At 58.9% G+C, this 23,738-nt stretch overlaps 1 protein-coding gene and 1 non-coding gene across 2 annotated transcripts; both read left to right on the top strand.

Annotated features, from left to right (window-relative positions):
* The first annotated feature begins 468 nt into the window (after nt 1–468).
* Nucleotides 469–541, top strand: TRNAF-GAA (transfer RNA phenylalanine (anticodon GAA)). The gene has a single exon. It is a non-coding gene; the product is annotated as a tRNA-Phe (tRNA).
* Nucleotides 542–7,811: 7,270 nt separating this feature from the next.
* On the top strand, nt 7,812–23,028 carry MCM2 (minichromosome maintenance complex component 2). Its single transcript, XM_065935452.1, has 16 exons — nt 7,812–7,949; nt 8,357–8,589; nt 12,127–12,302; nt 12,386–12,646; nt 12,772–12,991; nt 13,107–13,314; nt 14,737–14,871; nt 15,073–15,264; nt 18,102–18,195; nt 18,736–18,986; nt 19,097–19,223; nt 19,580–19,692; nt 20,436–20,681; nt 21,437–21,619; nt 21,860–22,015; nt 22,293–23,028. Exons 1-16 carry the CDS (start codon nt 7,944–7,946, stop codon nt 22,401–22,403), a joined length of 2,712 nt encoding a protein of 903 aa, XP_065791524.1. The 5' UTR covers nt 7,812–7,943; the 3' UTR covers nt 22,404–23,028.
* The last annotated feature ends 710 nt before the right edge of the window (nt 23,029–23,738 follow it).

Here is a 23,738-nt window from a genome sequence, read left to right as displayed (position 1 = left end):
GTCATCCGTCCCTTTTCGCAGAGCAGACCCCGGGGGGAGGCGTTAAGCGCTTCCCCCGAAGTCACAGGACCAGGAAGTGACAGGACCCAGGTCTGGGGCTTGGCCCGCCTTCCTTCACCGCTTACTTCCAGGGATCCTCCTCCAGGAAGACCTCCCAGATAGCCTGTTCTTCCCCTCCTGCGTCTGCGCGGGGTTCACTCCTCTGCCCCCCACCACGAGGCTCCGCCTGGCCTGGCCCCTCCTGTCTCCTCGTCCTCATCCCTCCCACCCGCTCCTCTCTGGGTTCCCTGTTTCTCTTCCTTGAATACACCAAGCTTCCTTACCTGTGGGTCTGTCACTTGACACACACTTCCACTTGACACCCTAGCCAGGGTAGCTAGCTGTCCAGTTTCTGTAACACAAAGCCCTTTCATTTCCTTCTCAGTTGTCACCCAAAACTGTATTCTTTTTTCCGGGGGTGTTAGGGCTTTCCTGGTGGCTCAGAGGTTAAAGCATCTGCCTGAAATGCAGGAGACCCGGGTTCAATCCCTGGGTCGGGAAGATCCCCTGGAAAAAGAAATGTCAACCCACTCCAGTATTCTTGCCTGGAGAATCCCATGGACGGAGGAGCCTGGTGGGCTACAGTCCACGGACTCGCGAAGAGTCAGACACGACTGAGCGACTTCACTTTCTTTCACTTCTTTGAGTTGAAAGACACAACCAAGGTAAAGAGCTGGACAAGGAAGGATTTATTATCTGCAGCAAGTAAGGAGAACATATGGGATCTTTCCCAAATTAATGCAAGTGCAAGTCACTCAATGGTGTCCGATTCTTTGCAACCCCATTGGCTATACAATCCATGGAATTCTCCAGGCCAGAATACTGGAGTGGGTTCAGTTCAGTCACTCGGTCATGTCTGACTCTGCGACCCCATGGACTGTGGCAAGCCAGGCCTCCCTGTCCATCACCAACTCCCGGAGTTTACTCAAACTCATGTGCATTGAATCTGTGAGACCATCCAACCATCTCATCCTCTGTCGTCCCCTTCTCCTCCCGCCTTCAATCTTTCCCAGCATCAGGTATTTTCCAGTGAATCAGTTCTTTGCATCAGGTGGCCAAATTATTGGAGTTTCAGCTTCAGCATCAATCCTTCCAGTGAATATTCAGGACTGATTTCCTTTAGGATAGACTGGCTGGATCTCCTTGCAGTCCAAGGGACTCTCAAGAGTCTTCTCCAACACCACAGTTCAAAAGCATCAATTCTTTGGTGTTCAGCTTTCATTAAGGTCCAGCTTTCACATCCATACATGACTACTGGAAAAACCATAGCTTTGACTAGACAGACCTTTGTTGGCAAAGTAATGTCTCTGCTTTTTAATATGCTGTCTAGGTTGGTCATAGCTTTTCTTCCAAGAAGCAAGCATCTTTTAATTTCATGGCTGCAGTCACTATCTGCAGTGATTTTGGAGCCCAAAAAAATAAAGTCAGCCACTGTTTCCACTGTTTCCTCATCTATTTGCCATGAAGTGATGGGACCAGATGCCATGATCTTAGTTTTTTGAATGCTGAGTTTTAAGACAGCTTTTCCACTCTCCTCTTTCACTTTCATCAAGAGGCTGTTTAGTTCCTCTTCACTTTCTGCCAAAAGGTGTTGTCATCTGCATATCTCAGGTTATTGATATTTCTCCTGGCAATCTTGATTCTAGCTTGTGCTTCATCCAGCCCAGCATTTTGCATGATGTACTCTGCATATAAGTTAAATTAGCAGGGTGACAATATATAACCTTGATATACTCCTTTCCTGATTTGAAACCAGTCTGTTGTTCCATGTCCGGTTCTAACTGTTGCTTCTTAACCTACATACAGATTTCTCAGGAGGCAGGTCAGTTGATCTGGTATTTCCATCTCTTGAAGAATTTTCCAGTTTGTTGTGATCTACACAGTAAAAGGCTTTGACATAACCAATAAAGCAGAAGTCAATGTTTTTTCTGGAATTCTCTTGCTTTTTTGATGATCCAACTGATGTTGGCAGTTTGACCTCTGGTTACTCAGCCTTTTCTAAAAGCTTGAACATCTGGAAGTTCTTGGTTCATGTACTGTTGAAGCCCAGCTTGGACAATTTTGAGCGTTACTTTGCTAGCATGTGAGATGAGTACAATTGTGTGGTAGTTTGAGCATTCTTTGGCATTGCCTTTCTTTGGGACTGGAATGAAAACTGACCTTTTCCAGTCCTGTGGCCACTGCTGAGTTTTCCAAATTTGCTGACATATTGACTGTAGCACTTTTATAGCATCATCTTTTAGGATTTGAAATAGCTCAACTGGAATTCCATCACCTCCACTAGCTTTGTTCATTGTGATGCTTCCTAAGGCCCACTTGACTTCGCATTCCAGGATGTCTGGCTCTAAGTGAGTGACCACACCATCATGGTTTTCTTGGTCATGAAGATCTTTTTTGTACAGTTCTTCTGTGTATTCTTGCCACCTCTTCTTAATATCTTCTGCTTCTGTTAGGTCCATACCGTTTCTGTCCTTTATTGTGCCCATTTTTCATGAAATATTCCCTTGGTATCTCTAATTTTCTTGAGATCTCTAGTCTTCCCCATTCAATTGTTTTCCTCTATTTCTTGAAACTGATCACTGAGGAAGACTTTCTTATCTCTCCTTGGATAGTCCAAAGAATGTATTTTTGGATACATTCTTTGGAACTCTGCATTCAAATAGGTGTATCTTTCCTTTTCTCCTTTGCCTTTCACTTCCCTTCTTTTCTCAGCTATTTGTAAGGCCTCCTCAGACAACCAATTTGCCTTTTTGGATTTCTTCCTCTTGGGTATAGTCTTGATCACTGCCTCCTGTACAATGTCATGAATCTCTGTCCATAGTTCTTCAGGCACTCTATCAGATCTAATCCCTTGAATCTATTTGTCACTTGCACTGTATAATCGTAAGGGACTTGATTTAGGCCATACCTGAATGGTCTAGTGGTTTTCCCTACTTTCTTCAATTTAAGTCTGAATTTGGCAATAAGGAGTTCATGATCTGAGCCACAGTCAGCTCCCCGTCTTGTTTTTGCTGACTGTATAGAGCTTCTCCATCTTTGGCTGCAAAGAATATAATCAATCTGATTTTGGTATTGACCATCTGGTGATGTTCACGTGTAGAGTCTTCTCTTGTGTTGTTGGAAGAGGGTGTTTGCTATGACCAGTGTGTTCTCTTGGCAAAACTCTGTTAGCCTTTTTGCCCTGCTTCATTCCATACTCCAAGGCCAAATTTGCTGTTACTCCAGGTGTTTCTTGACTTCCTATTTTTGCATTCCAGTCCCCTATAATGAAAAGGACATCTTTTTTGGGTGTTAGTTCTAGAAGGTTTTGTACGTCTTCATAGAACTGTTCAACTTCAGCTTCTTCAGCATTACTGGTTAGGGCATAGACTTGGATTACTGTGATATTCAACGGTTTGCCTTGAAAACAGAGATCATTCTGTCATTTATGAGATTGCACCCAAGTACTGCATTTTGGACTCTTTTGTTGACCTTGAGGGCTACTCCATTTCTTCTAAGGGATTCTTGCCTAACAGTAGTAGATATAATGGTCATCTAAATTAAATTCGCCCATTCCAGCCTATCTCTTCTCCAGTGGATCTTCCTGACCCAGGAATTGAACCGTGGTCTCCTGCATTGCAGGCGGATTCTTTACCAACTGAGCTATCAGGGAAGCCCTATTTTAAGTTAAGGGTACGTGCATATTCATGAAGGGTCTTGGGCTACCCAGGCTTTAGTTAGTTGAGGTCATATGGGTCAGAGACCATCTCTTAGGTTCCAGTTGGCCTGGTGATCGAGTCTTCAGGCTTGTCTTTACCACTGAAACAAAATGGGGAATATTTACAACTGATGTATTGTCGAGCATTGTTACTTCTCTTGCCTGATAACAATTTGTCTCTGCATGCTTGTGTTCCGTAAACATCATTAATTACTGAGACCTGGTCCAGGGCAAGCACGGTGGCCAGTCTTAGGTCCCCAAAAGGCTTAGACCAAAAACGGCTTCTCTTATGTCAAGAAAGTCATGCCAAGTTCTCTTTTTCTGGGGCCCCGTGCCCTATCTGCGTGCTTGCGTGCGTGTATGCTCAGTAGCTCAGTTGTGTCTGACTTTGTGACCCTGTGGGCTCCAGTCTGCCAGGATGCTCTGTCCATGGGATTCTCCGAACAGGAATATTGGAGCGGGTTGCCATTTTCTTCTCCAGGGGATCTTCCTGACCCGGGCATCAAACCCGCGACTTCTGCACTGGCAGGTGGAATGTTTACCACTCAGCCACCTGAGAAGCCCTTATCTGCTTACATCAGCGCAGTCTCTCTAACAGGACTGTGTTCACTGAGTCACTTCCTGGTTCAGCATCAGCCTCCCCTAAGTAGAATGTCCATGTCGTGATGACAGAGCCAGGCTTATCACATTCCCTGCGTGTCCAGAGGCTGACTCGGGGCCTGGTGCACGTCATAAGCACCCACTTATCACAGTAACGCCAAGATGCACACCCGTGACGCCACACATTTCCACAGCTGGGCTGGGATGAGATCAGGCTCCAGTCTTTGCCTAGCTCCTGTTCGAAACGAGGGGAAGGTGAGGAGGCCAGCACCTTGGGACCATCTGGGACTCAGTTTTTCTGCCCTTCCCAGCCTGGACCCCAGTCAACGTGCCATTTCTGCAGCAGCCCCTAGAAGCAGAGCTCCAGGAGGTGCCTGCGTCCCTGAGTGGGCAGCTCCGAGAGTTTCTGCCCAGGGGTTACCTGTATCACCCCTGCTCACCTGTAACTGGCAAAACAAGTCCCAGGCCACTTCTGACCTCCAGGGGCAGGAACGTTCTGACCCCCGTGTCAGGAAGGAGGCGAGATGCAGTACACTGACCTGCCCTCACCCTTGTTGTTTGAGACGGGACAGTTGCAGGTTGGAGGTCGGGGATGGGTTTTGTGCTCTGAGCTGAGCGCCCCACTGGAGGTTTCTGTGGGATCTTATTTGTGGAGTACTGAGCACATCTCCCTCGCCTCCTCCCTTCAGGGCAGAGGGGCACTGGCTCAGTGCAGTGCCCCCTTGCACAGAGGACAGAGCAGGGCAGCAGGTGGCCTCCGTGAATAGGGCTTAGTAAACACAGATCTGGCCCCCAGGTGTCTCACTTGCCCTGCATCAGGCTTGCAGGGGGTGAGCCTCTCGAGGCATGACCCACAGGAAGGCAGCTCCTGCAGAACTGGGCTCCCTGAGAGCAATGGGGACCCCAAAATAATAGACACGGTTGGTTCTGCTCAGCAGAGGGACCAGGCAGCAGAGGCCCCGAGCCAAGCCCGGCCTAGTCCCAGACCCCCAGTCACTGAGTTGGTAATATGGTGGCTGTTGTGAGCTGCTGGATTCCTTGCCTGGCTTCCCCTCGAGTTCCCTGACTCAGAGGCGTGCTGTCCCCCACCTAGTCTCCTGAGCCAGCCTCTTGCTGCCATCGTGAAAGTGAAAGTGTCAGTCGCTCAGTCAGGTCCAACTCTTCTCAACCCCATGGACTGTGGCCCGCCAGGCTCCTCTGTTCACGGAAGTCTCTGGGCAAGAATACTGGAGTGGATAGCCATGCCCTCCTCCAGGGGATGTTCCAACTCCATCCTGGGTCCTCCCTTTTGCTGTCCTCCACCTACTGCATGGACATGAGTTTGAGTAAACTCTGGGAGTTGGTGATGGACATGGAGGCCTGGTGTGCTGTGGTCCATGGGGTGGTGAAGAGTCGGACATGACTGAGTGACTGAACTGAACTGAACTGAACGTATCCTCAAGACCCACAGACTCTACCTCCTGAAGCCCTCTTGGATATCTGCATTTCCAGGGATCACTCCTGCCCCTCCCAGGGTCCCCTCCTGAGATGCTTGCTCACCACTCAAGAGAGCAGGGCTCCAGCCCTGCCCTGGTCCCCTGCTCCCAACCAGACTGCCTCTGCCTGGAGGGAGGATGCCGCATGGTCAGCCCTCTGTGTCCTTGGGGGTTGGTTTCAGGCTACCCGCAGACAACAAACCCTAAGGGTGCTCAGTTACTCATAAAAATGGTGCAGTATCTGTATATCTTACCTGCACATAACCAGTGTACATCCTCCTGTATACTGTAGTTTCGAGATTATTTACAATACCTTGCTGTTGTTGTTCAGTCCCTCAGTCGTGTCTGACTCTTTGTAACCCTCTAGACTGCAGCACGCCAGGCTTCCCTGCCCTTCACCATCTCCCGGAGCTTGCTCAAACTCATGTCCATTGAGTCGGTGATGCTGTCCAACCATCTCATCCTCTGTCATCCCCTTCTCCTGCCTTCAATCTTTCCCAGCATCAGGGTCTTTTCTAATGAGTTGGCTCTTTCCATCAGGTGGCCAAAGTGTTGGAGCTTCAGCTTCAGCTTCAGCATCAGTCCTTCCAATGAATATTCAGGACTGATTTCCTTTAGGATGGACTGGTTGGATCTCCTTGAAGTCCAAGGGACTCTCAAGAGTCTTCTCCAACACCACAGTTCAAAAGCATCAATTCTTTGGCGCTCAGCTTTCTTTTCTTTTCTTTCCAACTCTCACATCCATAAATGACTACTGAGAAAACCATAGCTTTGACGAGACAGACCTTTGTTGGTAAAGTAATGTCTCTGCTTTTTAATAAAATGTCTAGGTTGGTCATAGCTTTTCTTCCAAAGAGTGTCTTTTAATTTCATGGTTGCAGTCACCATCTGCAGTGATTTTGGAGACCAAGGAAATAAACTCTGTCACTGTTTCCATTGTTTCTCCATATATTTGCCATGCAGTGATGGGACTGGATGCCATGATCTTCGTTTTTTGAATGTTGAGTTTTAAGCCAGCTTTTTCACTCTCTTTCACTTTCATCAAGAGGCTCGGTCCATGGGGTTGTAACGAGTCGGACACGACTGAGCAACTGAACTGAACAATATCTAATACAAGGTATATTCTATGAAAATAGATATAAATACGCTGTAAATACCATGTAAATAGTTAAGTAGCATACAGTAAAATCAAGCTTTGATTTTTAGAATTGTCTTTTTTTCCTAACCAACCAGCTGGTTGAGTCCGCAGATGCAGATTCGGAACGGACTGTAACTTTTTAAACTTGCTTCCACCCTCCTGCATCCCTGGCAGCCTAAAGGATTCTCCTAAAACCCACGGGGCTCTCGACTGTCCGCAGGGAGCTCCATTTCTCTAGAAAGACTTGGTCGCCTTTCGTGAGCTGGAGTCTCCAACGTCGTCTTGTCCCTTCCAGGACATCACAAGCGGTCACCTGGAGCTAGGGAAGTGCTTGCAGGTGCCAGGGCGCCCTGCTCTCCGCGTCTCTGCGTGGAAGGCTCTTGCTACCTAGAACGCCCGCTTGGATCTCCGCTGCCTCCAGAGGGCACTCCAACCTCGTAGCCTCCTAGCACCCCGGCCTTTTCGGCGCTTGAAGCGTTCAGCCTAAACTTTCTGAGCAGTTGACATAACGCAGTAAGACAGAGCCCTGGGCCTTCGTTGCCTCGTCTGTCAAGTGGCCCCAGAGTGACCGAGCCGCGCAGCTGGCACGGGAGGTTTGTCCTCCGCAACTTGCAGCGTCTCAGCGGGTCCCGCAGCGCAGAGCGCGGGCTGGGCGGGGCCTCGGGCGTGCTGGGCGGGGCCTCGGGCGTGCTGGGCGGGGACTCAGGGAGTGCTGGGCGGGCTTCGGGCGGCCTGGGCGGGGCGTCGGGCCGCCCCCTGAGCGACGGCTAGAAGAACGCGGTCGCCGACGCCGTGAGCCTCGGGCGGCCTGGACAGGGCCGCGCGGGGCCACGCCCTCGGCCCGCCCCCCGAGCGCCGGCCGGAAAGAACGCGGTCGCCGACGCCGTGACGTCGTGCCGCGTTAGGCGCTTCCCGGGCTCGCGCGGTCACGTGGGCCGCTTTTGGCGCGAAAACTGGTCGCGGCGGGCTGAGCAGAGAGGAGCGCGGCGCGGAGATGGCGGTGAGCGGGGACCGGGGCGCGGGGCGCGGGGCCCGGGCCCGACTCCGCGCTCCGGCCGGACGGGTCTGCCGGGCCGGCGGCCCCCCACCCCGGCGGCTCTCGGGTATCTCGGTCCGGCCGGCGCCCTCGGGCCCCCTTCCCCCTGCCGGTCTTGGTCAGCAGCCGCACCTCCGGCCCGAGTGCCGGATCCCTTCGGGGGCGGCCGCCCTCGCGTCCCGTTTCCCCTGGGAGCTGCCCCCGGGGGCCCAGATGGGTGGGAAGCCGGGCCGGGGGACGGCAGCAGGTGCAGAGGCGCAGGCCGGCGGGGGTCCGCGGTGCGGGAGAACAGGCAGAAGCCCCGAGTCGGGGGCGACGTGCCGGGGAGCGCAGTCGGCCCTCACCCGCTCCAAGCCTGAATCCTCTCGCAGGAATCCTCCGAGTCCTTCACAGTGGCGTCCAGCCCGGGCCCGCGGCGGCGCTCCAACGATCCCCTCACCTCCAGCCCCGGGCGGAGCAGCTCCCGGCGCACGGATGCCCTGACTTCCAGCCCTGGCCGGGACCTCCCTCCCTTTGAGGATGAGTCGGAGGGACTGCTGGGCACCGAGGGGCCCCTGGAGGAGGAAGAGGACGGAGAGGAGCTTATTGGAGATGGCATGGAGAGGTATGCAGTTCAGGCCCTGCTCTCCACGGTTTACGCAGGGAGTCCCCTCGGTGCCCGGCCGCCCTGGTTTGGGGTCCTGGAGAAGCAGATACATAGGAGCCTCCTTGCCTTCGAGCACATTTTGGTCCAGTGTCCGGGAGGAGACTTGTCTGTGGAGCTGCAGCGTACACCCTTGTAACTTGCTATGTGTGCCTTAGACCCCCAGCTTCACGAGGTGTGCGCCCAGGGCGTCTAATCTGGGGCCACGTCGGGGATCTCAACTGGGAAGGTCAGGAAGCAGGCAGCCAAGTTTCTCTGCAACTTCAGACAAACTGGGGGTGGGGGTGGGTCTGATTAATCAAGGTTTAGATTCAGTTGAGCACACAGTTACTGTGCCTCATCTGTACCAGACCCTGTGTTCACCCTTAGTAATAAATGTACAGACATGTACTCATGGAGGTCATGGAGGCTTAATGCTATGACCGGGGAGCAGAGCTCTGAGTGAGCCAGGCTGGGCCCCACTACTGTCTGACCGTGTTCACAGCCAGGACCCGATCTGTACGTTTGCCCCAGAATTGTCTGAACCCCCAGAACCTCACGGACACTGTGCTCTGGGACCCTCTGAGTCTGACGCGGGGGTGCCAGCCTTCGTGTGTTCAGGCCACCCCACAGTCAGCGGGGCGAGCCCTGCGGTAACGTCACAGGGACCTTCAGGAGCACTGTGGACCATTTGGGGCTTTGCTTCAGCGCTGTTGCCACAGATGCCGAGTCCTGACAGATGGGTCCGGAGCATCTTCCTCCCGTACTCTGTGGGGCTGTGCAGGCAGGACGCCCCTCCCTGACCGCATACCTCTGCCCACTGCTCTCTGCTTCTCTGCCCTTCCCTTGCCAGGGCTCTGATAAAGGCTCTGAGGAGTGCTTGGGCCCAGTTAGGTTTTGTGTTTTGTAGCTTTTTAAAATGCAGTGTTACCGAGGTATGGTTTCTATAATACACAAGCTACGTCTTACAAGAGTACAGTTCAGTGCTTCTGAATAGACTTCCTGAGTTGTGCAGACGCCAGCACAATCCAGCTTTTCTATCATCCCAGGAAGATCCCTTGTACCTGGTCCAGTTCATCCCATCCCCTTTCCCCACTGCTAGGCAACCAGTAGCCCACCCCTTGTTCCTTTGGTCTGCTCTGTGACCGTCTCTTACAAGCAGGGCCTGTAAAGCACGTGTCCCGTGTGTGCAGGTATGTTGGGTGTCCTGTGGTTTTCACGGCCCATCTGTTGGATCATGTGTCGGTACGCCAGTCCTTTTCCTGGCAGAGTAATACTCTATTTTATGGACAGGCTGCATATTGTTACCCATTCATAGGTTGGAAGACATTTGGGTTCTTTGAAAGTGTTTAGCAATAGTGCTACTGTGAGATTTTTATGTGAACGTGTGTTTAAATTTTCTTGAAATGGAATTCCAGGTCCTAGAAATTGCACGGTTGGGTCGTGTGATAACTCTAATGTTAATTTTTTGAGGAACTGCCAAACTGTTTTCCAAAGCAGTTACATCATTTTACCTTCCCACAAGTGGCGTATGGTGTTCAATTTTTTCATGTTCTTGCCAACACCTGATATTTTCTGGGTTTTGTTAATAGCCGCCTTAATAGTCACGATATGGTATCTCAGTGTGGTCTTGATCTCCTTTTCTCTGATGATCAGTGACATTGAGTATCTGTTCGTGTGCGTGTTGGCCATCGGTGTTTCTTTGGAAAATGTGTCTTTGGGTCTTTGCCCATCTTTGAATTGGTTTGCTTGATTTCTTATTACTGAGTTGTAAGAGTTTTAAAAAACTTATTCTGGATATGAGGCTTTTATCAGGTATGTGATTTGTAATTACTTTCTCCTCAACCTGTGGTTTTTTAAGTTTTAAAAAATGGTTTTGTTTGAGATGCATAATTAATTTTAAATTTTGCTGAGATCAGATTTTTCTATGCTGACCAATTACAATTCCACTGATGGCATTTCACATAACTTGAAATTCTTAACAAGTCAGTTGTTGTCATTCTTCAGTCGCTAATTCCTGTCCGACTCTTTGCGACTCCATGGACTGCAGCACGCCAGGCTTGCCTGTCCTTCAGTATCTCCCGGAGTTTGCTCAAACTCACGTCCATTAAGTCAGTGATGCCATCCAACCATCTCATCCTCTGTCGTCCCCTTCTCCTGCCTTCTATATTTCCCGGCATCAGGGTCTTTTCCAATGAGTCTGCTCTTCGCATCAGGTGACCAAAGTATTGGAGTTTCAGCATCAGTCCTTTCAATGAATATTCAGGGTTGATTTTCTTTAGGACTGACTGGTTTGATCTCCTTGCAGTCAAAGGGACTCTCGAGTCTTCTCCAACACCACAGTTCGAAAGCATCAATTCTTCGGTGCTCAGCCTTCTTTATGGTCCAACTCTCATATCTGTACGTGACCACTGGAAAGACCGTAGCTTTGACTAGACGGACCTTTGTCAGCAAAGTAACGTTTCTGCTTTTTCATATGCTAAGTTTGTCATAGCTTTCCTTCCAAGGAGCAAGCATCAGGCAGGTCCCTTTTCCTGGAGGACAATTCAGATTTTGGAACTATCGGCCCAGAAATGAAGCTGGCTCTGGGTTTTGTTTCTGGCATCAGCATTACAGGCTTATGTGTTTTGAGACTGTCGTTTGACAGTTTATGGCACCAAAAAAAGAAAGTTAAGAAAGGCTGCTCCTCCATCACCACCTTCCCTGAGGGAAGGAGAATCAGGAGGACTGCAGAGGGCCAGTGTGGAGTTGGAGCCAGCTGGGCCCCTGCCATTGTGCAGACTGTGACACCCAGCCCTGGTGAGTGACCGGTGGCAGGAGTCCCCTCACCCTTGAGCTGGGTTTTCTCCTCTTTCTGATGGAGGGTATATATGCCTCCCCAAATGCCAGGGAGGGCAGCTGCGTTAGTTCTGAGGGTACATTGCTCCATCCAGTATCTGAGAGGTGGTCACATGGAAGGTCTCTCCGGCCTGGGAGGGCTGAGCCTTGGACACGCACATGTTTGGGATAGGCTCGTTGGGCTGGTGTGGGTGGGCCACCCGGGGTCCAGGGTTCTAGGCGGGGTTGCCAGAGATGGAGCAAGAGGGTTCCTGCCTGAGGGGAGCTGGGTTGGTGCTCTGGAGGCCCTTCCTGCAGGAGGCTTGGTGGATCCTCTGATTCCTTTTCCTGTGGGTGCTCAGAGCTCCCCTTTTCCTCGTGGAAAATGCACATGACGTAAGCTTTCCCATCTGAGACGTCCAGTGTGAGGTCAGGGGCATCAGGTCACTCGTGTGGTGTGACCACCTCCAGCCGGTTCCCAGACCGACTTCTGCTGGACGTCCGCCTCGGGCCTGGTTCATCTCCTGAGTGCAGCGTCCTCAGCGTCTCCGTCTTTGAAGATTGCACCCCTTTGTGTGTGTGTGGGGAGGGGGGGTCCCTGGGGACCCTCTCCGGGCCTGGTTGTGTGTGTGCGTGTGCGTGCGCGTGTGCGGTCCCTGGGTTGGGGGTTTGGTGCTGACACCGCCTGTCGGGGCCCTGCAGGGACTACCGCGCCATCCCGGAGCTGGACGTCTATGAGGCCGAGGGGCTGGCCCTGGACGATGAGGACGTGGAGGAGCTGACGGCCAGTCAGAGGGAGGCGGCCGAGCGGGTCATGCGGCAGCGTGACCGGGAGGCGGGCCGCGGCCTGGGCCGCATGCGCCGCGGGCTCCTATACGGTGGGTTCTCAGGGAGCCTGGGCGGGGGAAGTGGGGGTGGGTGGGGGTCGCGGAGCCGGCCCTGAGCGCCTCCTGGCTCGCAGACAGCGACGAAGAGGAGGAGGAGCGCCCCAGCCGGAAGCGGCGGCAGGTGGAGCGCGCCACGGAGGACGGCGAGGAGGACGAGGACATGATTGAGAGCGTGGAGAACCTAGAGGACCTCAAGGGCCACTCGGTGCGCGAGTGGGTGAGCATGGCCGGCCCGCGGCTGGAGATCCACCACCGCTTCAAGAACTTCCTGCGCACCCATGTGGACGGCCGCGGACACAATGTCTTCAAGGAGCGCATCAGCGACATGTGCAAAGGTGAGCCCACCCTGCAGATGAATGGACGAACCAGCGTGCTGGGTGCCTGTCAGCTCGGAGTCAGGGCTCGTCCTGCCGGGCAGTCTCCCGGCCCCTCCTGCTCAGCCTCTGCCCCCCACCCCCAGAGAACCGCGAGAGCCTGGTGGTGAACTACGAGGACCTGGCGGCCCGGGAGCACGTGCTGGCCTACTTCCTGCCCGAGGCGCCCGCCGAGCTGCTGCAGATCTTCGACGAGGCGGCCCTGGAGGTGGTGCTGGCCATGTACCCCAAGTACGACCGCATCGCCAGCCGCATCCACGTGCGCATCTCCCACCTGCCGCTGGTGGAGGAGCTGCGCTCGCTCCGGTGAGCGCCCCCCACTCCCCCCATGGGTCTGCGATGTGGGCCCTCTGACGCCCGCCCCATCCGGATGCCCCGCCGGGCCCTGACGCCCCGCCCTGACGCCACCCCACCCCCGCAGGCAGCTGCACCTAAACCAGCTGATCCGCACGAGCGGCGTGGTGACCAGCTGCACGGGCGTCCTGCCCCAGCTCAGCATGGTCAAGTACAACTGCAACAAGTGCGGCTTCGTGCTGGGGCCCTTCTGCCAGTCCCAGAACCAGGAGGTGAAGCCGGGATCCTGCCCCGAGTGCCAGTCAGCCGGCCCCTTTGAGGTCAACATGGAGGAGGTGAGCGCGGGCCAGCACCCAGCCGGGAGGCAGGGCATGGGTGGGCGCTGGCCAGCCCTTGAGGTGGTCCAGATGCTTCCGTCTGAAACATCAGCGTTTACAGCTCTCTCGCAAATGGGAAGATCTGGGGAACTGCTCCCGCTCCCCCAGAGCCCCGCCCACAGCAAGGCCCGGCTGGCGTCCTGGCTCCCTGGAACCCTTCTCTCTGGCCTCGCGCAGGGTTGTAATTGCCCGAGACACCGCTGTGCCGTCTGCAAGGGGGCCCTGCTCGAAGGCTCTGGGCCTTAAGCGCCTGGACACATAACGCACGGCTTTGTCCATGTTTGGGGGCCATCACGACCCCTGTGTGAGGCACGCACCTTTCCACCGTCTGCTGTCATGAGTGTCAGGCTGATCCCACACTGCTCCACAAATCTGAGAAGTGCCCCAGCTGGAGTGGCCTTACCAGGGCATGCCTGGCCGCCCACGGCCAGAGTCGGGCCTGTTCTAGGACGAGTGTGCTGTGAGTTGGTGAGGGCGGCTGCAGGCGGGGCTCCGGGTGAGCCCCCGCCTCTGCCCAGAGCCCCCGCCCCGCCCCCATCGCCGGCCCCTCCCTGTATGGTTCCCCCGTCTCACACGTTGCACTGGGCGCCTCTTGCCCAGGAGCGGAGATGCAGGCTCTGCGTGCGGGGACAGGAACTCGTGGAGGAGTGGTCCTCACAGTAGAGTTTCCAGAGGGCCTGCTCGGTGCCCAGGGCGGGCGTGTGCTAGTGGGTCTTCATCGCCCCGTGGGGGCAGGTGCTGTTGTCGGTCGTGTTTGGCCGATGAAGTAACAGCAGGTCATCCGGCTAGGAGGTGGCCCAGAGGGTTAGAACTCAGGCCTTTTGACCTGGAGCGTGTGCGTTTAGCTGCTGTCACGTGGCTCTTCTGGACGGTAGTGAGATGGGGGATGTTAGATTGCACACACAGTGCTGCCCCGTGACCTTGAGAGCAGGCCCATCTCCAGTGTAAGTCGCTTCCTGGGCGCTGGTCTGATGCTTTTCCCGTGACCTGACTTCCCCGGGTGGCCGCACCTGCAGCGTTCATGTCCCACCTCACGGGGCAGCACTGGGGAGCCTCTTCGGCCAGCGTCGCTCAGCTCAGGCCACAGAGCAGCCCGGCTGCTATGGCCACACAGGCGGGCTGAGCTGCAGGCCCGGGGTGGGCGCTGCGTCTGTGCAGGGAGGCGCGCAGAGGGCGGGCGGCCGGAGCAGGGGAGGGTGGGGCGCCAGTGCCCGCAGCTGCCTGCCCGCTCTGGTCCTGTGTCTCTTCGTCACCAGTGAGAGTAGCAAGCCCCACTGCCCGCCCGGGGCCGCGGTCCAGGCGGTGACGAGAGCCGGCGCTCAGACCCTGGCCTCCGCCCCCGGGCAGCACAGGCCCTGAGGCTGCGTCTGTCCCATGCAGACCATCTACCAGAACTACCAGCGCATCCGGATTCAGGAGAGTCCTGGCAAAGTGGCGGCCGGCCGGCTGCCCCGCTCCAAGGACGCCATCCTCCTCGCAGACCTGGTGGACAGCTGCAAGCCGGGTGACGAGATCGTGAGTGCCCGGGGCCGAGGGAGCCGGTGTGGGCGCTGAGCCCGGGCAGCGGTCAAGCTCTGTTGCTGGCCGAGCTTCTGTTGGGGTGCAGTGGCTGCGTGCCACGCTTCCGCTGAGTTTGGCTCTCTCGGACCGGGGGGCCTGGGGAGGGGTGGGGTGGGGCCGGCCCGGGTTGGCCCCCGACCTCTCTGCTCCCCCCAGGAGCTGACCGGCATCTACCACAACAACTACGACGGGGCTCTCAACACCGCCAACGGCTTCCCGGTCTTTGCCACCGTCATCCTGGCCAATCACGTGGCCAAGAAGGACAACAAGGTGGCCGTGGGTGAGCTGACCGACGAGGACGTGAAGATGATCACCAGCCTCTCCAAGGACCAGCAGATCGGGGAGAAGGCAGGTGGAAGGTGGGGGGGAGGCGCTGCCACAGGCTCTGGGTGCCTGGGGCTCGTGCCCCGGCCACCGTGAGCCTCCGTCTTGGTTCTGGGTGTTGGAAGCTGGGCCCTCGGTTTGATTCCCGTGTCCACTGTGTGCCTCGACGGGGGACACGCTCTGGGGAAGAGCAGCAGGCGGCTTCCCGGAGCCCATGCTGCGTCGGAGGATGGGGGAGTGCTCGGGCTGGACCGGCAACGCGGGAGCAGGAAGATCTCGGCGGGGGGTCGTCCCCGGTGTCATCCACCTCCCCGTGTCTGCCTCCTGGAAGAGTGCTCCCCAATGCAGGCTGTCGTTTGCCCTTAAATGGCAGGCGTGTTTGCGGAGGCTGGGGACACGGGGTTTACTGTCTCGAAATGAAGGTGCAGGTGGTTTCTAAGCAGTGCGGGTCTGAGGGGTGCCCAGCCCCCGCCGCTGAGTATCCGCATGTGTGCGCCCTCGTGGACAGTCTTGGGCTGTTGCAGGCTCGGCTGCAGGGTGCGTGGTTCCTGTCCTCGGGTCCTGCCGGGTCTGTACTTGTCTGTCCCCTTGGGTCCCCCTCCCCTCGCCTCCCGCTTCCTGTCCACCTGTTGCCGTGGGGCTGCCCGCTGTCTCCCGAACTGCTCTCTGCCCGCAGGGCAGGGCCCTGCACCCCATCGGCGCCGTTATGCATCCGCCGAGATTAGGGTTCCCCGGGGGATGGGACTCATGGGTCTGCCAACGCTCTGGGTCTGGGGAGACCCTCCGGGGCCATGCCTGGCCTCCAGAGGGGAGTCGGACCTGGATGTCACTCTCATGGGGCTCCTTCTTTCCTGGGTCCTGGTAACACCTCGGCCCCTCCTGCCTCCCTAAAGAAAACCAGTGCTGGTGTGAGGGACGTGTTGTTCAGACTCCGATGGAGCGTTTGGGCTGGTCGCTAAGGGTGGGGACTCTGTCCCAGGCACATGTCAGCTTGCCTGCGCGTGTGCCTGTCTGGGAGCAGTGGGGGTCCACATGAGGGTCTGCAGCCCTCCCAGCCCCCTGCCGTGCCTGGGCCGTGGCCTCTGCCCCTCACCTCCTGCTCTGCTGATATGCAGAGCAAGGCAGCGGCTGCCCGCTTGGATTCCAAACAGGGCGGCCCTGAGAGTGCCTCATGCCCAGGCTTCTGGAAGTGCCTGCCTCCGCCCTGCCCAGGAGGCTGCTCCCTCCTGTCCGTCCGTCCGGGCTGGCCGCTGACGTCTCCAGGCAGAGTCCAGCGGGACCTCAGTCCTGCCTGCTCCTTGCCCAAGATGCTCACAGGGCAAGGCCTTGGGCGGACGGGGCTCCCCTCCACCTCCGCCCATCTGAGCCCCACGGGGGGTTGGTCAGCACTGGCCTTGTGTTGAGTCCGCTGTTGGGTGGGCGTTCTCACCAGCTGCTGGGAATTCATCTCCAATTCTAGAGACACACTGAAGGGATTACAGGCAGGTCCAGAAATAATCAGGCTCCCTGAACCACTCAGGCCATAGTTTGCAGACACGAGGGCCGAGGGGTGGGGGGCAGCCCACCCAGTCGGCAGGCATCTGGGCCACGAGGAACGTGCTTGGGGGGCGGGAGGATGAGCTCAGACGGCAGGGGTGCCGTCCCTGCGGTGGGCGGCAGGCCGGGCCTGGAGGGTTCGGCGGGAGCAGAGGAGTCCGGGGTCCCGCCCTGTGCTCAGCAGTGGGCGGCTCATTCCTCCTGTGACACGGAGGTCGAGGGTAAGCGCACTAGCCCCGGGGAAGCGGGTGTCTCCCCCTCAGGTCTGGGCTTGACGCCGCCCGTCTCACCGGGGGCTGAAAGCACGGTCACTTCAGGTCCCCGGGGTAGCGGGGCCAGCCCCTGCCCTCGGGCCGCAGCGAGGCCCCGGGGAGCCTGCGGTCACGGCAGTGGGACGCGGGCTGCTGCCGTCGGTCCCACGGGGGACGTCAGCTCACCCTGCCGTGGTGTGGTGCCCAGACAGCGCTGGCTGCGGTCTGGGCGGAGGGTCCTGGCCGGCAGTCCTGACCCCCAGGACGTGTGGGCGGGCGAGCAGCAGGGTGACCGTCTCGCGACAGCCACGGGGGCTTAGTGGGAGCCTCACTGAGCGCTCGGGAGTGAGCGATTTGCAGAGGGTGGGCTGTGTTGTGTTACTGGTGACATCGGAGGTTACGTGAGGTGCCCACGTCACAGGGCTCACACGGGGCGGGGCGGGGGTCTTGCCAGGCTGGCCGGCTTCCAGCCCTGCTCCCAGGGGCCACCCGCTGCCCCCGCTGTGGGGCTCCCACGTGTGGGAGTGTCAGGGGAGGCGGCTCAGGTTTTGAGTCGGGTGTGGTGGTGTGACGACCCCCAGGTCCTTTGCGGGCGCGTCTGCTCCTTGAGGTCCGGGCTGGCCTGCCCCGCGCGGTGCCTCCTGGTGCCACCCATTCAGAGTCAGTGAGTCTGTGTGAGGCTCGCTTCCCTGAGCCGGGTCCTGCCGCCGCTGTCACACTGAAAACGTCAGCTGGTCCTGAGGGTCGAACCTCGATGGGGCCCCACGGTCCCCTGGTGATCTTCCTCCCTTGAAGAGTGTCCTGCGGGCGGCGTCCAGGCGCGGGGGACCCCACGTGGGGACTGGTTGACCGTCTCCTGCCTCGAGGTGTCCCCTCCACCCTGTCTCTTGCAGCTTTTCCGTGGGAGACCCAGATTGTTTGTCCTGGAGTCGAGTTGGGGTGGGGGATCAAGGCCAGTGTCCTGGCCAGCTCCCCGGTTCTGTGACTCAGAAGGAGGCCCCGAGTTGGCGGGTGGGGGCATCCATGCAGGGCTGGAGCACACGGGTGACCATTCCTGTCGCCCCTCACCCCCAGATCTTTGCCAGCATCGCTCCTTCCATCTACGGGCACGAGGACATCAAGCGAGGCCTGGCGCTGGCCCTGTTCGGAGGGGAGCCCAAGAACCCCGGTGAGCAGGGGCGTGCCGTCGCATGGGGAAATGTGGACGTATGTCTGTCCCATCCACTTCTCGAGGCCCTGCGCGCCGCCTTGCCTCGGCATGGGTCTCCTGTGGGTCACGGGTTGGGGGTGAGGCGTGCGGGGGAGACCCGTGTGGTCGTGCACGTGGAAGGCACGTGGGCTGACACGAGAACAGCACAGTGACTTCAGCGTGTTGCTCCTACGCGCGCGGTGCCGCCTGCCCGTGAGGGGCTGTCTGGCCTCGCCCCCCGTGGGCGCACCCAGCACGGGCTCCTCCTCCCAAGTGACCATGTCCTGGTCCGCACGGGCTGTGTCCAGCTGTCCTCCTGGCGGGAGAGCTCGTGCACGGCCTCCGGGGTTCATGTCAAAGAGCATCTTGGCGCCTGCCCCCCACCCCGGGGCCCCCGCTTCTCTGGGTCCTGTGCTCAGAGGGGAGAGGCGTCCTGGGCATCCCACCCCTTGTGGAAGAAGCCTGTGGCGGCGGCGGCGGTGGGCTGGGGGCCGTCCTGAGCCCCTGTCTCCCCCGCAGGCGGCAAGCACAAGGTGCGGGGTGACATCAACGTGCTGCTGTGCGGGGACCCCGGCACGGCCAAGTCGCAGTTCCTCAAGTACGTGGAGAAGGTGTCCAGCCGGGCCATCTTCACCACTGGCCAGGGCGCCTCGGCCGTGGGCCTCACCGCGTATGTCCAGCGCCACCCCGTCAGCCGGGAGTGGACCCTGGAGGCTGGCGCCCTGGTGCTGGCTGACCGAGGAGTGTGCCTCATTGACGAGTTTGACAAGGTGGGGCCCTGGGGTGCGGAGCTGTGTGCGGGCTGCACCTGGGTGGGGAACCTGGGGCCTTGTCTGAGTGACCGCGGGCGCGTCAAGAGCCCCGTTGACCCTCCGCGCAGATGAACGACCAGGACAGGACCAGCATCCACGAGGCCATGGAGCAGCAGAGCATCTCCATCTCCAAGGCCGGCATCGTCACTTCCCTGCAGGCCCGCTGCACTGTCATCGCTGCTGCCAACCCCATAGGTAGCACACGCAGGGCCCCGCTGCCCAGCCATGGGATGGACCGAGCCGTGGAAGGCGCGTCTCTCCCGCGCTGCATGTGGGGGCAGGGGTGGAAGGCCGAGACGCCCCAACCCTCGCTGAGCTGTGCGCTCGGGGTGCGGGAGGAGCACCTGCTGTGTCCCGTCGGGCGGGGCTGCTGTCGGGCTCAGCGGGCACGTGGCTGGAGCACTGGGTGCCCCGCCAGCCTGGCGTGCTGTGGACCCGGGGCGGACTCCCCTCCCACCACTGCAGCCACGCGGGTTGGAAAGCCACATTTGGTCTAGGAGAAGAGGGCCCTGGGAGTAGGAGCCCCAACAGCAACTGCCTGTCTGTCCCAGGCGGCCGCTATGACCCCTCACTCACCTTCTCGGAGAATGTGGACCTCACCGAGCCCATCATCTCCCGCTTCGACGTCCTGTGTGTGGTCAGGGACACGGTGGACCCCGTGCAGGTACGCGGCCTGGGGCTGTGCGCCAAGCTTGGGGGCCTCACGTGGGTGGTAGGGCGGTGGGCTTGGGAGGGCCGCTGGAAGGTCGTGTGTTCTCCACGCTAGTTCTGAGTCCACGGGTCCTCGATTTCTCCCCTTGGTCACCCCTCCTCGGCCACCCCCCTCCCCTGGCGTAGCCACGCTCCGCCACTGCCTCCTGAGTCCACTTGCTTCTCGCTGCTCCGGCCCCTGCCCCAGCTTCCCCCCTCTGGTCCACGCCCTGCGGCCTTGGTGCTGGTCCCCTGGCCTCCACCCTCACGGCCACCCAGCTCCCCTGTCAGAGGCCAGCTGTCTGTGGGGACACGGGCGGGCCTGCCTCTCTGCGTCCTCCTCTCCCTCCTCACTAGCAGGGAGCCTGCCGTCCTGCGAGGTACCCCCGCCCCCCGCCCCTCCTCTCCTCCACACCCTCCTGCCCTCTCCCTTGGGTTTCACACGTGCTCCCAGGTGTCGTGATCGGGGCTTTGCTGACCTCAGCGGGGGGCCGGTCCTCGGGTCTCCAGCCCACCCCGCTGCCTCTCTTCTCCCTGTTGCTTAACCACCCCCCCGGCTCCTCTGCCCTCCTGGGGGTGTGCCCCACTCACTGTCCACCCTCCCCCCGCCCCGGAGCTTTGGGTCCACACTGGGCGGAGGACGCATTGTTGGAGGGCATCGTAGGGGGTTCATGTTCTCTGTGCCGGGCTCACCCTGCTCCTCCTCCACTGTCTCAGGATGAGATGCTGGCCCGTTTCGTGGTCGGCAGCCACGTCAGACACCACCCCAGCAACAAGGAGGACGGGGGCGCAGGGGGTGCCCCGGAGCCTGCTATGCCTAACACCTACGGCGTGGAGCCCCTGCCGCAGGAGGTCCTCAGGAAGTACATCATCTATGCTAAGGAGAAGGTCCACCCGAAGCTCAACCAGATGGACCAGGACAAGGTGGCCAAGATGTACAGTGACCTGAGGAAGGAGTCGATGGTGAGGGCCCCGCAGCCGAGCCCCGTCCATGTGGCTAGTGGGCCCAGAGTCGGGGCAGGGACGCCCGGAAGGCGTGGCGCTCACGCAGCCACCCAGTCTGTTCACATCAGTGCACTCGCTCAGGCGTGCCCCACTCTTTGTGACCCCGTGGACTGCAGCACGTCAGGCCTCACTGTCCATCACCAACTCCCGGAGTTTACCCAGGCTCACGTCCATCGAGTCAGTGATGCCATCCAGCCGTCTCATCCTCTGTCGTCCCCTTCTGCTCCCGCCTCAGTCTTTCCCAGCATCAGGGTCTTCCAACGAGTCTGTTTATAGATGGAGCTTACATGCATACACATGCGCCTTAGTGTGGGGCTGGCGCAGGGAGAGTTTGAGGGCAGGCTGCTCCCTCACCCTCTGAGCCACACCGCCACGCTCCCCCTCCACCTTGTCACTGGCGTGGGCCTTTGCAGAGAGATAGGGCAGGCTTCACAGAAGCACTCTGTGCCCCCACGCTCACAGGACCGTGGGTGGGGCCCCAGGTACCGGACAGAGACAAACAGCTGCCCCCAGGCGTGTGCACTGCAGATGCCCCGAGCTGGCGGTGGCAGCGGGCGTGAGCTCTCGCGCTTTGGGAGTGAGTGGAAGTGCGGGCGCACCTGGCTTAGGCGGGCACAGCTGCGGAGTGGTCAGCCGGGCCCTCGGCTGTACCAGCATTGCGGCTCCTCCCGCCCTGGCTGCCGCGCGGCGCCCTGACACAGTCCCCCCTCCAGGCCACGGGCAGCATCCCCATCACTGTGCGGCACATCGAGTCCATGATCCGCATGGCCGAGGCTCACGCGCGCATGCACCTGCGGGACTACGTCATGGAGGACGACGTGAATATGGCCATCCGCGTGATGCTTGAGAGCTTCGTGGACACGCAGAAGTTCAGCGTCATGCGCGGCATGCGGAAGGTGGGCCCGGGGTCTGGGGGTGGGGCCTGGGCTGTGGGGGGCGGGGCTTGAGCTGCAGGGGCGGGGCCTGGACCATGTGAGTGGAGCATGGGGCGGGGCCTCAGTTGTGGCCAGGGCATGGAGCAGGGGAGGCGGGGCTTGAGCTGCGTGGGCGGGGCAGGGGCGGGGCCTGGGCCGTGTGGGTGGAGCACGGGGGCGGGGTCCGAGCCCTGGTTGGAGGGTCACCTGCTGTCTCCTCAGACGTTTGCCCGCTACTTGTCGTTCCGCCGGGACAACAACGAGCTGCTGCTGTTCATCCTGAAGCAGCTGGTGGCCGAGCAGGTGACATACCAGCGCAACCGCTTCGGGGCCCAGCAGGACACGATCGAGGTGCCCGAGAAGGACTTGGTGGACAAGGTACGGGCGTGGCAGGGCAGCCGGAACGCGCGCGTCTTCCTCGTCCCGCCGAGGAGCCAGGCCAGTTCGCAGCTTGTCTGAGTCAGGGGCGTCGTCGGGCTGCGGCTTTGAGCCTCGCGCCCAGTTGCAGGTTGCTTGGTGGCCGCAGGCCTGTCGCGCCTCTTGGTGATGGGGGCGGAGCCTGGCTGGCTGCCCCCGCTAACGGGCCTGGGAGCGCTCTGGGTCTGGGCTCCGAGAGCCCGCCCTCCGCAGGGCTCACGCGACGCCCCCCTCTCAGGCCCGGCAGATCAACATCCACAACCTGTCCGCCTTCTACGACAGCGAGCTCTTCCGGATGCACAAGTTCACCCGCGACCTGAAGCGCAAGGTGATCCTGCAGCAGTTCTAGCGTCAGGGCTTCACTCTGCCCGGGGCCCAAAGCCAAACCGCAGGAGACTCGCAGGGTGGGGCCAGGCTCTGGCTTCCGCCGGCATCCACCCCTGGGCGTTTATTTCCTCTGCTCTGTCATCTGGGGGACCCGTTTTCCAGGGCTGCGTTTTCAGCACCGTGCCTTCCCCCCACCAGCTGCCCCCTACCTGCAGGAGGTTGGCCTCACCCCCTTTGAGGTGCTTGTGTTCAGGACCTGGGGTGGAGGAGGATGCTGTGCTGGGGGACCGAAGCTGTGAGGGCTTCACCAGAATTGTTGGCCTCTTGGCATGAGTTCCGGGTCTTGAAGAGTGAGTTCCTGGACTTGCAGTGTTTTTCTGAACTGTGTCCCACAGGCTTGTCTCAGCTCCCGTGAGTAGAGACAGCCTGTGGGTCAGCACTGCCCGGCGCTCTCGGACGGCCCACAGCCTTGGCTTGTGGCGATAGGGGTGGGATGGGGTCGGGTGGGGAGGATCCTTGGAGCTGGGCAACCCCCTCCCTGTTGCCGTGATCGTCTGTTCTACCTGGCCGTCTTCCCATGCTGTCATTTGTACATTCAGTTCTTCTTTCTCTGGTTTTAGTTTTTAATAAAGTTGAGTAAACCTAAATATTGGTGTCTGTTCACTTTTCATGTGACAACCCAGGCTTTTCTGCACTTCCCTCTGAGGTCCTCTGCTTCTGCCGCTGGTTTTCTGCGGGTGTGGATCAGGCTGACAGAGGGGTTTGGTTTGTGGGTGTGGGTCTCTAGGGAGTTTGGTTGGCACTTGCTGTCTGTGGGGGGTCAGGGGACCTTGGGATAGACTTGTCCACCCGGAGGGGCTGGTGGTGACCGGGCTTCGGAGGGAGCAGCCCCACTCGCCCCGGCACCCCTGTGCTTGGACAGCTGCGCCGGCGGTGCACTCCTGCGGGCCTTCCTGTGTCCCACCTGGGACGGAGCACAAGTGTCTCCTTGCGTTGGATCTTCCTCTTGTCCAGGTTTCCCCTTCTGGAACCTTCCACGACGAGGACTTTGATGGACGCCTTGCGGACATCTGATGCCTCATGCGCCTCCCACCATCCTCCAGAGCCTTGCATGCGGCTGCCAGGCCTGGGGGGCAAGTCGGATGTGGTCCCTGCCATGAAGTGAGGAAGAGTGGGGAGAAAGGGCCAGGTTGGGGGCGGCGGGGGGACCCTCGAGGCAGGCGGGTGTGGCTGCAGCGCAACAGGCAGGAGCTGCCAGGCCAGGCTTGCGGGCGGGAAGGGAAGCTTGTTCTCTGTAGGTGAATGTGCATAGGTATACACACACACACACACACGTGCACGCGCAGACCACCTGAGG

Source organism: Muntiacus reevesi, chromosome 4 (genome assembly GCF_963930625.1).
Source record: "Muntiacus reevesi chromosome 4, mMunRee1.1, whole genome shotgun sequence".
NCBI classification, from domain to species: domain Eukaryota; kingdom Metazoa; phylum Chordata; class Mammalia; order Artiodactyla; family Cervidae; genus Muntiacus; species Muntiacus reevesi.
Note: the sequence above shows the minus strand (reverse complement) of the source record. Positions and strands in the feature narration are given on the sequence as shown.